Source organism: Halyomorpha halys, unplaced genomic scaffold (genome assembly GCF_000696795.3).
Source record: "Halyomorpha halys isolate HHAL.00 unplaced genomic scaffold, Hhal_1.1 Scaffold682.1, whole genome shotgun sequence".
In the NCBI taxonomy this organism is placed as follows: Eukaryota; Metazoa; Arthropoda; class Insecta; order Hemiptera; family Pentatomidae; genus Halyomorpha; species Halyomorpha halys.
The window spans coordinates 324,942-341,298 of NW_027106326.1; the positions used below are offsets into that span (position 1 = coordinate 324,942).

Consider the following 16,357-nt stretch of genomic DNA (forward strand, 5'->3'; position numbering starts at 1 on the left):
TTCTTTAAATGACGTTCTCTTAGATTTTTTTGTGTTGTTGCTACTTTTTGAGATATAGAGCTCCGAATGAAAAATTAGTTTTTTTTATCGCTTTGAAACAGCCGCCATTTTTTATTCCCCCTACCTATACTTGGCAGACTTATCAATTTTGACTATTAATTGTACATATTTTTCATTAAAGTAATCAGAAATTGGGGTGAGATAACTGCCTTTTTTCTGCTCTTGGGCTCTTGTACTATAAGTAGTTGCGAGGTCACTACAACCTCATCTCTTAAAATTTTCAATCATCAGCACGTTCTTTATTGATGTTAATGCTGAAGAATGTGATGCCTTTTTTTTACAAGTTATCACATTTAAATATAAGATATGATATGTAATAGTACTAGAGTAAATTAAGTGGTTAGCGGACTTAGCGGTCGCTTTGGGGGTACGTCGTTACGGGAGGGGTCTAGGGGAGTTAATACTCCCTAATAATTCGAAAATCCTAGCTATTGGGAAATTTGAGAACCTACTTCAAACTGCACTAAAAGATGTTATTAAACTCAGAAATGCTCTATAAACTCTATGTAAAGAGGACGGTTTTTAAAAACTATAAAAAGACCACATTTCAGGTTAGACCCCCCAATAATTTATTGCAACAACGCCTAATCTGTTTAACGTTCTCAACAAATTAAGTTTATTAATTGTCAGCGAATTAAGATTATTAATTGTTTGGTCTAAAAAAAATTCGGCTACAAAATTTGTTATAAAATATTTTGATATTAATTTTCCATTCTTACTGCTAAAAAAACTGTACATGTTAATACCAATTTTGTTAGGACAATCTGGAAATGAATGCAGAGAGGATATTTCGATTACATGTATTATTTTTGGTCTTTTTTTTTTATCCCCTATCTGGTCATTTCTGTCATATGGGGGTGTTATCCTACAGGTAATCAACTTACTTTGATCGGAGTGGGAGCGTCATGTTTTCATTCCGTGGGGCCGAAACGAAATAAAAGTCAACCTTCCCCTTTCCAGGCACAGTTTGTAATTGTAATTGCAATTACTTGGTCAACTACAATTAATTATGGGATCACGATTACAATTACAAGCTAAGCCAAAGCAATTGCACTTACCAATTACATTCTTTGGAATTGTTATTTTTTCCCACATTTGCAAGTAATTGTAACAGTGATTACAAATACTTAACACAAAACAGGAAAAAATCTGTTTTACAATGGCTCCATTATATGAAAATGATATTCAGTCTAAGATTTACTTACATATGACAGTTTATTTATATATTCTGGAAGATGCTGAAAATAAATAAAACGATTTTTTGATCGGGCACTTGCGTATCGATTCATTTTAACTTTTAGGATATCTGCTTATAAAAAATATGTTCAAATGAACTGAATTCACATATGAGTTAAATTACAAGTTGTTGTAATCACAATTACTAAAGATCAAGAAGTAATTGTAATTTTAATTACTTATCATTAAGAAGTAATTGCAATTACTTTTACAGAATTACATTAATTTTAATTGTGTTTTACAATTACTTCAGTGTAATTATTCTTCAAAACCCCTAATTTTTGATGTTTTAGACGATTTAGCGGCTATCTTAATGTAATCATAAAGCAAGTGAAACATTATTCAAGTAATGATTTCTACCTCCTGGCTTGATATGAGCCGACACCACTGCAGAGTCCATCTTGCTAAATTGACTCCTTAACTTCCTGTGCTACCAACGGGCTTTATAATTAGTGCCCGATAATTTTTTTTTTATTATTACCTGTATGCAATGGGTATATTTTACTACTGTTATACACTGCTCATTCCGTATAAAGAAATCCCCCAAACAAATAAATATCGATCTCTCTAATAATTTTTTTCTGAAATGGATGCTTTTTCTAGTGAAGCCTTGTTAACCATTAATAATGATAAATTACTACGGTTTACTCATCGTCACTGTTTTCACTTACAAAATTTACTGTATGTTGTTTTTGGCTTTTCTAATCTTGGAAAGAGATAAGAATTTATACTTTTTGTTGTCCAAGTGTTATCTAAGTTATATTCAGTAAGTTCCAGGTTAGAGTTGACTGTAACAGGCGAATCTTCCTCCCATTCAAGGTTTATCTCGCTTGTGTTATAGCCCCCTGAAACATACAAGGAATTAATACGAAATAATTAATTAATACAAAACATGTCAGCAAAATAGGTAATTGCCATTAACTAAACGTGTATTAATGAAAATGTTTGTATAAGTAATAGCTTATAAAATATCAGCATTTTGTCATTTTAATTCAATATTGATTGAATAGAAATTCAATAAAAATCGAAATTACGCAGATACTTCCTGTGGCAGGTGTTTCTTAAATACTTTAATAATTTGGATATATAGTGTTGATCATACCAAGTAAAATATCTTCAACAAAAATAATCCATACCTTTTTTAATGTAAAAATAATCAGCTAAATATTGAGCTCCCATAAAGTTCTGTACGTGTAATGGTTCCCCAGATAAAGTTGAATAAAGAACCAAATTCTTTTCTTGGTTTTTGTTTTGTCAAAATGCCCCCGAATTAATAATAGATAATAATTCTGAGAGGGAAAATGCCCCATCGATTTTATAAGAAATATAAAAGGTTGATGCTGAAGAAAGACTATGTTGAAGATAAGAGGATATTGAAGTAGAACAATCTGGGCCCTGTTTCATAATAAAGTAGCAACTAATACTATTAGTCTTGTTGATTTTACTTAATACAATTACACTGACTTGTACAATAGCAACTTATACTTTAGTACTTTTTTTAATACCTGTAATATCACAAATAGTCCTTCCTATTATGAAAACAATAAGTATTAGTGTAATTAACACGTTGTTTCTATACTTGTATTTTGAACTAATACTATTAGCTTTCATTATGAAACGGGGCCCTGATATACGAAGTTGAATTTTTACCTCCATAGTGTGCATATATCTTTGTTATATTCGTATCTAGATTACATTTGTTGTATTTCACTGATGACAAGAAGGTTTTGTAAATATTCGGTTGTAAAATAAGTTCGTAGCATTTTTGCTGGTGATTTCAATAAAAACTTATCGTTACGTTACGATTCTTGTAAATATTTTTAATCAATTATATATGACCCATTTTGATCTATTACATGTTGCCTTCTTTCAGGTAATGTTTTAATTCCGTCCTCCCAGAACTTCTCAGATTTTTGCACAATGAACTCTATGTGCGTTTTTGCAGTCCTCGAGCGAGTTAAAGTGTTTCCCGTTAAGAGAATTTTGAAGGGCCTGAAATAAGTGAAAATCTGTTGAGGGCAAGGTCTGGTGAATAGGGTGGGTGGGGGATTACATCCCAGCCAAACTCCAATAATTGCTGCCGGGTCTGCAAAGACACGTGAGCACGGGCGTTATCGTGATGGAAATCTATGGCTTTGCAGCTAATGCTGGACGCTTTTGCTCAACCGCTGCCTTAAATTGTTCCAACTGGGTGTGAACAATGCTTGAATTTGGTCATCATCAGCAGTTGAAGGAAGATTCGAGCGCTTTGCGTCTTCCAAGTCAAAATTTCTGGTTCTGAACCGAGCAAACCATTTGTGGAAGGTGCTTTCTCCTTAGGAAAAATCGCCATTCACACTGCAAACTTTGTTAACCGTTTGTGCAGCGGATTTTCCTTTTCAGAAATAAAAAAATCATTAAATGACGAAAATGAGTTTTTTTCTCTTCCATTTTGAGCAAGCAAAATACCACTTAAAGATAAGGAATCTCGGTTGAAACTGATGCATAAAAGCACCTTAACTAATCCTTTTCTAGAATATGTATACATTATTGAGCAAGTCAACATGATTTTATAAACACAGAGAGGATTAAATTGAAATATTGAAAAACACTACGAACTTTTTTACAACTCAATATCATATTCACAAAAAAGAGACTCATAAATCAAAACATAGTTATTAATAGTACCACGATGCCTTATTTTACAAATGGTACCTCAAGCTTATTTTACAACCCAATATAATCATTAGTTCTTACATCACAGTAGTTTTAATAATCAATAACTTTATTTACAATTGACATGTATTGAAGTATTAATTGTTGATTATCGACCCTTTAACAGACTATGTAAATGAAGTAAATAATATTTTCATTTTTTTATTTTTAATATGAATCTCGTTAAAGTTAAGAAACAGTCTCATAGACTCACCTTTGTAATTATTTCGAAGTTTTTTATTCGATTCCTTAGTAATTAATCATTAGTTTTAGATTTCAGAATTCTTCAAAATGTTTAAATTTAATTTTCGTTCATCAAATAATTTTCAGTAGCAATTTTTTTTTTCTTTTTCTATTTTGTTAATTTTAAAATATGTTGATTATCATAATATAATATAATTTAGAATACAATAGAACATAAGACTTCCTCCTACCTAAAGAAATTTTTACAGATAGTATTTTTAGTTAGTTATATTTCAAATAGTACTAGTTTATTATCTTTGTAAATTTGATATACCTAGTGTTTTTTTTTTAGTTATTATTTTTTTATTTTCTTTTGTTGACTATGATTTTATTATTTTTAAATTATTTTATTAGTTTGTTTTTCTTATCTCGTACACACGTTTTATTGGTTATTTTACTAACTTGTTTTAACTTTAACTGTATGTTTCTAATTTATAACAGAGATAAATAAATTAAATCTAATGCGGTACGCGCATTGAACAATTTTACTTACTACTCTACATACGACCCAAAGTATTGTGTAGATAGGTTCTAGCTATTTTTGTAATTTTCGAGGAAGAAAAATCCAAAGAACCGGAAAGGCGAAAATTTTGAACTAATTATTTTTATTCTGCTGTTGCTATTAAATTCCAATTTTAGAGTTTCTTGAGGTGGGAGAAACAAATATAAATTTGGGCCTCAAAAAAATACGACTGTTTAACAAAGATAACGAAGTCATAATGTAATCGGGAAAGTTCGGATGGTCTCGGTTTGTATTTATTTATTTTTTATTATTGCTAACAATAAGCACTTTTTTTTTTTTTAAATAAAATAAAAGGTACTTTATGGGAAGAGTTTGTAAAAAATCGTCATTTAAGCCCGCTCAGACAATTTCTATGAGGATGAGACTTGAGAACCCTTCAATTCCACATTGGCATGGCGAGTTTAGTAAAAATCACTAGAGTTGTTATGAAAAATAAATTTCATAAAGTGGCACTTATTGACTCATCGGTCGATTTTATCGACACCACACATGGACCACTTTGGGAGTCTATATTTTTTGGACACAGGGAATCACAAAATATATATTTCCATCGAAATCTCGAATTCGATACAAGATCGTGATACTTTCTCTTACTGTATATTCCATATACTAATAAGTAAAAGTAAAAATTAAATTAATCCTCTAAGGATAGTTATGTTCATATGATTCCCTCTCAAAAGGACAGCCTGGCCCTTCCCTCCCCCACTCTGATTTATTATTAGAGCAATATTGGTCTTGGGGATATGGAGATGGTTAAGATTAGTAGACTATGGTCTGAAGATAGGTTATCGAGGCGTGAGAAAGAAGTATTTAGATGCCTAAGCCTTTGTGAATGAAGAAGTTCAGGAGGTCAGGGTTACGATTAAGATCGGTGCACGGTATGTAGGAGAGTCGGGACAAAGAATGTTGTAACGAAGGAAGTTGATTGCAGACAGCAGTGATCGTCCGCGGGAATCGGTGGTACTAGTTCCCCATTGTTGGTTTTGTGCATTAAGGTCTGCAACTAGAATGAAATGGTGTCCAAGGAAATCAAGGAAGGAACTGAATTGTGGTTGGGAATTGGGAATTCTGGTTGGAAAATAACCCGCTACAAGTGTTATGGGAAAGAGAGGTTTGATTCGATACGGCTGTGGTTTGTAGGAAATTTTGGACTTGTTGAAGGACTAAGTAATGTGAAAGGGATCGATGGATAATGACAGCAGTGCTACCATGTGCTGTTCTGTCGAGGTGGTCCGTTCCATAAATTTGGTAATGTAGTATATATGTTAATCCTCTACTGATGATTCGAGTTTCAGTTAATAAAGCTACGTCAGTATTTTTGTCGTGTAATAATAAACTGGCTGTTAGATGCTCCAATCTATAATTCATGGATTATCCATAAAATATCAGGAAATTTATTTAAGAAAGTTCAATTTCACTGATAAATAATTTAAACTGTTTCAAAAAATCATAATAGACCAGGTACATAAAGCTATTTAAGTCGAGAGTGCCGTAACATTCGTCTAAGCAACGGCTACATCCAGACATAATTTTAGGGTAGGGTATATACAACATCATAATTGAAGGAAATGATCATGGGAAAAATGTGACGTAAGTTTGTACATCTTTGGATTTGCGGTTTTCCTTAGAAAAAATCTATTTTCAACGAAATTAGGTTTCAGTAAAAATTTATAGGAGTCGACAAGAAGTTCAATGATTTTTTATAACAATTGTTTTGTATTTCCTCATCCCCATTAACAAAGAAAATTATACTAAATCTCAATTTTTTAAAACTAAATCCAAATTATTAATTTAAAAGAGATATCAATTTAGTAACTGAAATATGATTAGTATAAAGTATTTTTATCACTTAAAGTTAGTATAAAAAATAGTTTTACTCGATGAAATTATGTAAAATGTGTCATATTTTGAGAATGACGTACTGAAAAAGCTATGAGACTTACTGAACCCATCAGCGCAGAAACCGAACTAGTTAAATGCATTTTCAAGTAGTTTATGATGATCTTTCCCGAATAAAAACCAGTTTCCAGGATATTTATTTGTATATTGACCAATATTAGGAAAAACAGTGATTTTTCGTTTTTGGAAGTTTTTTTTAATAACTATCATGAAAACTATTAAGCATGAGGAAACTTTATTAGGACTCAGCTTGAAAAACCTATATTTAATTGTTTTTGTTAGGTTGATAGTTCACAACGTATTATATAAGGAATAAAATTTAACGAATTTTCAATCTTGAAAAAATGATATTCCATGTAGGAAATTCGGGTTTTAATTCCACTCCTAACATTTAATGTTCGTATAATGATTCTAAAAGATCGCTGAGAGCAAGGGTGGGTTACTCTGGAGAAATACCAGAGGGATGGAACAATCAAAAATATTCCTCAAAGGACCCTACCCGAAAAGAAGCAACTGCCTTCTAAATATGGATAGGGGTATCCTAAGATGGGTGACAGGACTATATACAGGACACTGTCAGTTAAATAAACATCTCTATAGAATGGGACTGACAGAGTCCCCTATCTGCAGGTTCTGCAGAAAGGAGGAAGAGACTGCCTATCACATCATGTGTAAATGTGATGCAGTAGCAAGAACGCGATTCCTCATCTTTGGTAAGGATTGTATCTTGGATCCCAAACTTTGCGAAACTGTGGATCCCTATACAGTATCCAGATTTGCAAAGGCAATTGGCCTGTTTTGAGCAGAGGAGGGACGGCGTACAATAGGCCCTCTGAGGCCGCGGTGCTTCTTGGCCGGTTTTAAAAAAAAAAAAAAAAAAAAAATGATTCTAAAACACTTAATATTTTTCCTTCATCTTAATAAATGCCCAATATATGGGCTATGAAACCTCCAGTTTACCATAATTTTGAAATGACGCAACGTAAGGACGAATTATAAATATATGATTTCTAAATACAATTGAAAACAGTGATCGAAATGAAGAGATAATTATTTTGTATAAATATAATTGATTTTCAAAAGAATATTTGATACTTACAGCTTTCAAGAACTATAGGACAATGTTGTGAATCAAATGGAAATTTTTTAAGATTCATAAGACACAACAACGACATTTTCATCCTGAAAAACATTTGAAAAAATAGTAAATATTATAGAAAATATGTAAAATAAGAACTGATAATTCAATAATGTGTTATTTAGGTTATGCAAGAATATTTTTGGAAATTATACATAATAATTACGCAAATATTATGAAGATATTGAGCTTGATAGTAATATTTGATGTCGAATCAATGATTTCAATACATTAAATTATGGTTGATGAGTAAATATAGATGAAGAGGCCCGGATACCAACTTAAAGTGGAATAGGTGATAGTTAAATTGGGTCAAATTATCCAGTGGTGGGAATATTTTGTATAGGTATTCCAGTGGTAGCGATACTCTCAGCCGTATGACACTTTTATAGCTGATACAGATTCACCAATAGTTTGATACTGAGTAAGCTAATTTTAAGCATTAGTTTGCTAAAAAAGATAGATTTAAGGAATTTTCATATAAATACATGCAAGCTTAAATAGTTATTTTAATTTAAATTATATTAAGTTTATTGTTAAAAAATTTTGTTTCGATATTAATAATTTTTTCACCCAGCTAAAACATTTTTTTTTTAATCTAAATTGAACTTATCACGTACTTTGTTATGTTTTTTTGGATAAAAATTAATTATGGTATTGAAACTGACAATTGTAATGGCAGGTAAGGGGTCGCATGCATTTGATGAAGGTAGGAATTCACTACCTTATTGTACAAGAGCCGGGAAGAAAAAAAGGCAGTTATCTCACCCCAATTTTTGATTAATTTAATGAAAACTATGTATAATAACGAGTCAAAATTCATGAGTATGCCAAGTATAGGTAGGAGGAATAAAAAATGGCGGCTGTTTCAAAGCGATAAAAAAAACTAATTTTTCATTCGGAGCTCTATATCTCAAAAAGTAGGAACAACACAAGAAAATCTAAGAGAACGTCATTTAAAGAAGAGCAAATTTGCTAAAATATGAGCCCTAATAGAGTTATTTACGTTTAATAGTTTTCAAGATATAGCTTTTTAAAAAGCAAAATTTCTTAAAAATCTTCAGACAGATTAGTGGTTAGCTAATTTATTTTGAGAAATCTATATCTCAGGAACCATTGGACGTACAGATGTTTGCCAGCACTCAAATTAAAGCTAGTTAAATTTACTACAAAATAGTTAATATGTTTATCTTTGTAGGAGTAGTAGTTTTTATGATATTTGACAAAATAAACTCACATAATTGTAATTTATAGTTGTATGTATAAAATGTTGGATTTTTGAAAACATATATCTCTAGATCCATAAGAAGCACATATGTCTGCCAACACTAAATATAAAGGGAATTTAACTTACTATAAAGTAGTTTATGACACTTATCTTCGTAGGAGAAGTAGTTTTTATGATATTGACATATGAATATAAATTTGGCAAATGAAAATTTGTCTGAACAACTATAAATGAATTTATTTTAGCAAATTTCATGTAAACTACTACTCCTAAGAAGATAAACATCATAAAATACTTCATAGCTCATTAAGTTCACTAGTTTTAATTTGAGTGCTAATAGACATCTGCACGTCAAATGGTTTTTGAGATATAGATTTTTCAAAATAAATTCACTAATTACTGATCTTTCAGTACGTCCCATACAACATTTTTATGAAATGTTGCTTTTTAAAAAGCTATACCTCGAAAACTATTTAACGTAAATAACTCTATTAGGGCTCATATCTTAGCAAATTTACTCTTCTTTAAATGACGTTCTCTTAGATTTTTTTGTGTTGTTGCTACTTTTTGAGATATAGAGCTCCGAATGAAAAATTAGTTTTTTTTATCGCTTTGCAACAGCCGCCAATTTTTATTCCCTCTACCTATACTTGGCAGACTCATGAATTTTGACTCGTAATTATACATAGTTTTCATTAAAGCAATCAAAAATTGGGGTGAGATATGGAATGGAGATGGGGGCCAAATCTCCTGTAGCGTTGTACCTATTTGGATCAGGTTAATTTCACCTCTATTAACCCAGCCGACTGGAATTAATACGAAGGTAGCACTTTTTTTTTTAAAGCATAGTGAGAAGGTCGAGTATGCATTCTGTGGGGCCACCGCTAAATAAAAGTCACCAACCTATGCCTGAATGGAAGCTGGGCTGCTGTAGTTGTGAGGTTGCTAAAGTGAAGCTTTCACTACTTCGCCTACGACGGTCTCACGATGAGAGCACCAGGAGCTGAAGTAGTTAGCGAGTACAGATTAGGGTCGTAATCAAGGCTGATACCACCTGTATCATTGGGCGTATCTGGTTTAGAACCACTTTGAGCTCAACTCCTTGAATTAGCTTCTTTTCAAGATATGCTACAACGTATCTGATTGATACAATCCTACTCGTTTCTACTATCCATGTATTGGTAACAGTGGCGGATCAAGAGGTAAGGGAGCTTTTCTTATTACGTAAGAAAATTATTGAGTAACCTGCTGAAAATCTATCTTGGAATATAAGGCTATCAACATTGAAACTTTAGGAAAAATAAACTATCGATAGCATTGCGCAACACATCACATTCCATTCCATGTAATGTTTAGTTAAGGTTATTGTATAATGATATTCAATAAGCATTACCTGGTAGACTGGAGTACAGTGCCGTCACTATGTATAGTGAGCAAAACATCCTCTCCTGACCCCATAATCTTGCTATCTTGTTCATTGACCACATATAAATGCGGATTCCAAAGCTTCTCTAATAAGGACTTTTCTCCTTCTATAATACCTCCGTCCCTTACCAGTCTGTTATCCTTCCATCTATAACTTAAGAGAACGTTCGTTGTGAATTGCTGAAAATATAAAAAAATTATGTTGAATTTTTATCAAGTTTGTATAATCGGTTTAAACACTTACCCACCAAGTATTGAGCTTCTATCGCACCCACAAAATATATGTAAATCCGGACGTACACGGAAAGGGGATAAGAACCGTTGCTGGGTCTTGTCCACTTATCATAGCAAAGAGAGTCTATAAAGTTACTAGCCGATAAATCTGTGTTGTTGCAATTTTCACCCCTAAAACAGACAATAATGATGTCTTCTGTTAAAAAAAATATTTATATAATTTTAACGAGTATACATTACTTGATTTGGGCATATAGGCACACGTTTATGATGTTACTTTATTCTTTCATTTGTTTTTTAAACAAAAGTGGGACCTGCTTCTCAGTTTTTTTTGTAAATCGTGCTTGAGCAAGTCGGATTAGAAATAATGAATTTGTTTTCTAGTTTCCAGGCAGTTTTTATGTAGAAAAGCTTAACTGTGCAATAATTAAATTTTTATGGCGTAGGCTATTCTTATTTGTAATTGATATTGCATTTTGGAATGTAAGATTTAAAACCATTACAGAATAATTTTTTTTTTTTAAATTGTTAAAATGTAATATGAAAATATTACATTTTTCTACAGATACAAGAGGTTTCCAAAAAAAAAAAAAGTATATCTATTCCTATTTTAGTTAGGACTGGAGAAGTATTCTATACCTTAAGGGGCCTCTACATGTTGGCCGAGCCATGCCGAACTCAGACATACGCGAGCATGTGGATAGGTGGCTCGGCTTGGTTGGCCTAGGCTCGTTGCCGAGCCATCGAGAGTCGGTTTTTGGACACAGATCAAAGGGGTTCGTGAGAGCGCTCGTGTAGCATCTACACCATTGTTCTTGGTCTAGTTACAACTAAGAGCTGTTAGGAGGTTAAAGGTGTTTGTTGGTACTTTTTATAATAAGTTTTATATTTAATCTTATTTATTTATATTTAATTTCCTTTCATTTTCTTTTTTTGTAATAAAAATAATACAATCCAAGTGCAATGGCTGAAACCACTATTACGTCCGCCATGTTTGCCTCTCTGAATAACACTGACATGTGGATGGTCGGCTCTTTGTTTGCCGAGCATTTGAACGAGCCTCCGATCCGTGGCGAGCGGCCAACATGTGGATCCACCTTTAAAGAGAATACCTCAACTGTACATTTACCACTTTATGGAGGGGAGTGCTGAAAGAAGTGAACCGCTCCAGGTGCAAGACGACCAAATACATAAAAATCGAAAAAAGTGTTTTAATTTTTTTTTTATTATATATTTTTAAAATAATAGGGAGTAAGACAAGACTGTTTCCACGCAGTTATTGCTTGAGGGAAATAGCTGTGCTAGACATAAGGGAATAGTTGGGATATACAAACCGGGAATCGAAGGTGATCTGTATTTTAAGAGAAATGAATCCCTACAAATTAAATTTGTAGCACATTTTAACGATCCTGAATAAAGTACATCTAAAAACAAACAGTCTGCATTTTTATCAGACATTACTTTGAGCCTGCAGTTAAAACGTTCAAATGATTACACAATGGTTAATTATTTGAATAAATTATTGCATTATTTCAGTAAATAACAAACGATAAAATATCTGCTGTGTTTTTAGATTCTATTTATCTTGAAACGTGAAACCTCAAAATTTGAGAGGGTGTAAATTCTTTTTCCTTTGGTCGATCACAAAGGTTCATTGTTTTAAATAATGAAACAAAACTAAGTTTCAATACACTGTCTGTTTGCTATTTTTATTTATTTATTTTTTGTAATATTTTGGGAAAGTTATACGCAAACACAATAGGCGTATCCAGAGGCAAGCTTCCTCTGGAGCATGTTCCTTAGGGCCACAAAAGTGATCAGATCGTTCCGGCATGATTGGAACTTTTCGAAACGCTATACCTGGAGTAATGAGAATAGACATCCTTACTAATGCAATGCAGTTAGCCGTGATAGCCTTCAAGCACTGTAAGGACTTCTGAAACCCAGTAGTCCGGGAGAACTCATTTTGCTGAAGGGACTGAGCTGTGGGAAAGTATTTTGGCCAAGTCAGGATCACCCTACTTCTCAAATAGTCCAATCATGTTATTATGTTGGATTTTATTACAAACATTATTCCAAAGCAGGTTATCACCACACTTGGACGAATTCTCCCTCCTGCTCTGTAAAGTGATAGTATGTGTCCACTCAACTTTTTACTTAAAAGAATGACCAGCATTGTAGCTACAGCTATCTTCTTTCTCTAATACCATTTTGTTACAAGGTTGGAGCTACGTTTAACCTCTATCCTGAGGCAGGCTCTGCTGCTGGTCAAATCAAGGAACCACTCTTCTTCTAGTGCACCCAGCTGCAAATCAAATGTCCATAGAGCCGGATCGATAACAGATCCTGAAGGTATTTTCTCTCATCCAAAGCTACTCTAGAGGTAGCTCCTTAAAAGAGCAAACATATTGCTGGGGACATGCTCTCTCTATAGCTTCTGGAGCTGATTTGGCCATGAGATGGTACCGAACACATCTATAGCACTGACCAGTTCTCTATCCCTGCAATACGAAAATAAATTCTGTCTCATAGATGGAAAAACATCTAGTCAGGCGTGTACTCCATGGCACGTCTCACCGAATCTTCTATATTATCCTTAGATGGATTAACTCTGGGGTACGTTCCCTCAATAAAATTATTGTCCGTGAAAATTCAAAGCGCTGAACAGAAACCAGGATTCTGGTGTTATCGTTGAAAAACATATGAACCTGACACAAGCGTCATTGGAAACAAATTTCCAACTTAGGAAATGCCAACTAGAATTAGTTGTCCATCCAATCTACTGTTTGTATTTTTAATATGCAGAATACAGTCAAAAGAATGGCTTAAAACGGTTCATTGATAATAATTTAATCGTTTAATTGTTAACCTGACTTAGTTAATATGGTCACCTTACCTTAGAAATATGGAGTGCAGTAAAGTTTAAGTAGTGGCTTACATTTAGTTCAAACCCCAAGTTTTTAAGGTCTTTTCATTATAAGAAGACGAGGAATCTTAATTCAACCTTACATCATATTTAAAATTTAAAGTCTATTTACAAAAAAATCAACAGTAAATCGTAATGAGATAAAAGGAAAAAAAAAAGCACCACATCACGAAACAACCAGAAACACATTCACATATAAAAAAACTGGCCCTTGCCCTGAAGCAAATCCTGACCACGCCAATAGTAAAAACTGAGGATTTATTCCTCTAAATTTCTAAATGGACGTAGGAAACACCAAGTCGAGTCTTATTTTGAAATGGAAAGACGGATGGTAATATGGAGTTCCGAGGATTTTCATCGAGTAATATATTACTTTAACTGTGTAGCCAATACCAAAAAAATCAACCCGGTATTTTCAAGGAAAAGCCGGAAACGTACGGCGGACAGGCTGATATTTTTAAATCAATTTTTGGATTCTATACATCTTGAAACATAGAACCTCAAAAATTGAGGGTGATATTTTTTTTTTTCTTGGTCGATTATAAAGGTTCATTATTGAAATCAAAACAAATAAGAAAAGTTTATATTTCTATTGTATTGGAAAGATTTAATGAAACTGTGTTACATATTTGGTTATTAAATTTACGAGCTAATTGTTTAATCAGATTAAAATATGCTGCAACAGTAGCAATATATTACAGCAACCCGACTTGGAAAATAAATATGCTCTCTATACATAATTATAAATTCAAGTAATAATAATCTGCATGATTTGAATGCTATATTTAGGAAATAATTGTTTTTTTCCTGAAATCCCGATGTATAAAACCCATAACTTGTGAGATCAGATATCTTGAGTAGGTAATAAATTCTCAAGACATGAGATATTCAGTGTAGAGTCCCACACCCACTTTCTGGTGATGATGATGATTTTTTTTACTGGGTCAAATTATTATGAATAAACATCTTGAAGCTATTATTTATTTTTAGATCAGGAATGAAAATTTTCACAGGTCCTTTAACCGTCATTTTCTAAATAATAAAAAGATAAAACTTGTTAAGAATACACAAAATTGTTTATTATTATTTTTCTCTGTACAGATGAGATTAAGAGGTTGGCGCATTCAAGAAAAGGAAGTTAAGTAATTTTAGATCCAAAATATTATATTACCTAAATGGTATAAGTATATATATTAAGATATGTCTCTGGCATTTACAGCTGGCAGCCTGTACCTTATGATATATGCAGGCGATTTGAATAGTTTTATGATACGTCTCTAGGATTATAATCGTCTTATTTGGTCCCATCCCTAATTTGAAATATTATTAAATCAACTTTATATATTAATTAATGATGTATAAATTATATATAGTGTATATATTTGATAAGTAATTCTTTAGTAACCATTCATCAATGAACTATTATCGTGGAAATTCAACATGAGTTTTAAAGTAAAAATGTGAAATTCACCTCGCGAGATTTGTAAAGAAAATCTTCCATATAATGAAACAAATATAAAAATATTTTAATCACTGTTTTCCCGGAAGAAATAATCCTTTATACATCTTCTACTCTTTAAGATACATTAATTCATCATTTGTACAACATTTCGTTAATATTACACCAACACTTCTAAAATTATACAGAGATTACAAATAAATAAGTTAAATCCAACTCTTAGTAATTTTCAATATAACTAATTATTTACACGTCTAAGTGTTAATTAATTTTTACAAACTTAAAAATTTGAGATAAGGCCAAAAAAATCTTAATACTAATTATTTCAGTATAGGACTCAAATGGGAGTCTTGGCCGAAAAAAAATTATACTAATTATTCCTATTTTATTTTTATAATAATTATGTGATGGTTATATCAAAATTCTTGAATTTTAAAATTAAAACATGTCTCTGATTTTGCATTACTCCTAAGTATTTTCAACCTGTTTATCATATCTATCTAAAAATTAAAAAACAAAACAAAAAATCATACTTAATTTGACAGATCTTCATTTTTCATTTTATTAATTATTTGTTAATGTTTTTTTTTTAAAATATCTTTATTGAAATTACAGTTGTATATTTATAATACATTCAGTAAATTTGATTTTAGTTAAAATGGAGCGTTACAGGCGTGTAGAGCAACTACCCATTGGTATCACTCTATATTTGTTAATGTTAAGTCGTCTTTTCATCAATTTTTTTAATGCTCATAATATCCCTCTTTCCTTTACTTCATTCCACTGTGCATAAGTGTTGATCAAGCGATGAATTAAAGAAAATAAACGATAAAAAGGATTATTTTTTCATTTAAAAAGTAACAAAAATTAATTATATACCCTTTTGAACTGTATATAAGGGAAAAATTTGACCTTATAGCTAAATATTGAAACTTTTTACTCACGTTGTCCAGCAACCACCAACAAGTGCAACTAATACAATAGAGATAGATTTCTTCATTCCACAAAGACCGAATCCGATACTAGTTTAAAAAAAAAAGTTCTAAAATAAAAAATAGCGACAGAATACCGTTTTCAAGAGCCAAAGCAAAAATGAACGCCGTGGTTCAACTCATCAATCCATAATTCCTCATTAATGTGTGACCTTAATGCGAAGCTGCTAGCTCGTTTCAAATTACTGTAAACACAGCAAGGTTATCCTCTTATCAAACATCAAACAAACATAAATGTCGCTACAATAGCGTAGTTCGTCACTTTTAAATTCTGAGGTATTAGAAGGTGTATTTCATGTT

At 32.0% G+C, this 16,357-nt stretch overlaps 1 protein-coding gene across 3 annotated transcripts in view; it reads right to left on the bottom strand.

Annotated features, from left to right (window-relative positions):
- Nucleotides 1-16,190, bottom strand: part of LOC106685338 (pH-sensitive chloride channel 2) — a 27,608-nt gene extending 11,418 nt beyond the window's left edge. Inside the window, exons 1-5 of one of the 3 annotated variants that reach the window (XM_014427940.3) lie at nucleotides 16,010-16,190; nucleotides 10,695-10,851; nucleotides 10,415-10,626; nucleotides 7,755-7,837; nucleotides 1,968-2,141 (exon numbers count right to left, since the gene is read on the bottom strand). In XM_014427940.3, the coding sequence (XP_014283426.1) occupies nucleotides 1,968-2,141; nucleotides 7,755-7,837; nucleotides 10,415-10,626; nucleotides 10,695-10,851; nucleotides 16,010-16,065 (682 nt within the window). In that variant the 5' untranslated portion in view covers nucleotides 16,066-16,190. Of the gene's footprint in view, nucleotides 1-1,967; nucleotides 2,142-7,754; nucleotides 7,838-10,414; nucleotides 10,627-10,690; nucleotides 10,852-16,009 lie in introns of those variants that run through there. The other 2 variants (XM_067044657.1, XM_067044658.1) reach the window with 2 other exon arrangements.
- Between the last annotated feature and the right edge of the window lie 167 nt (nucleotides 16,191-16,357).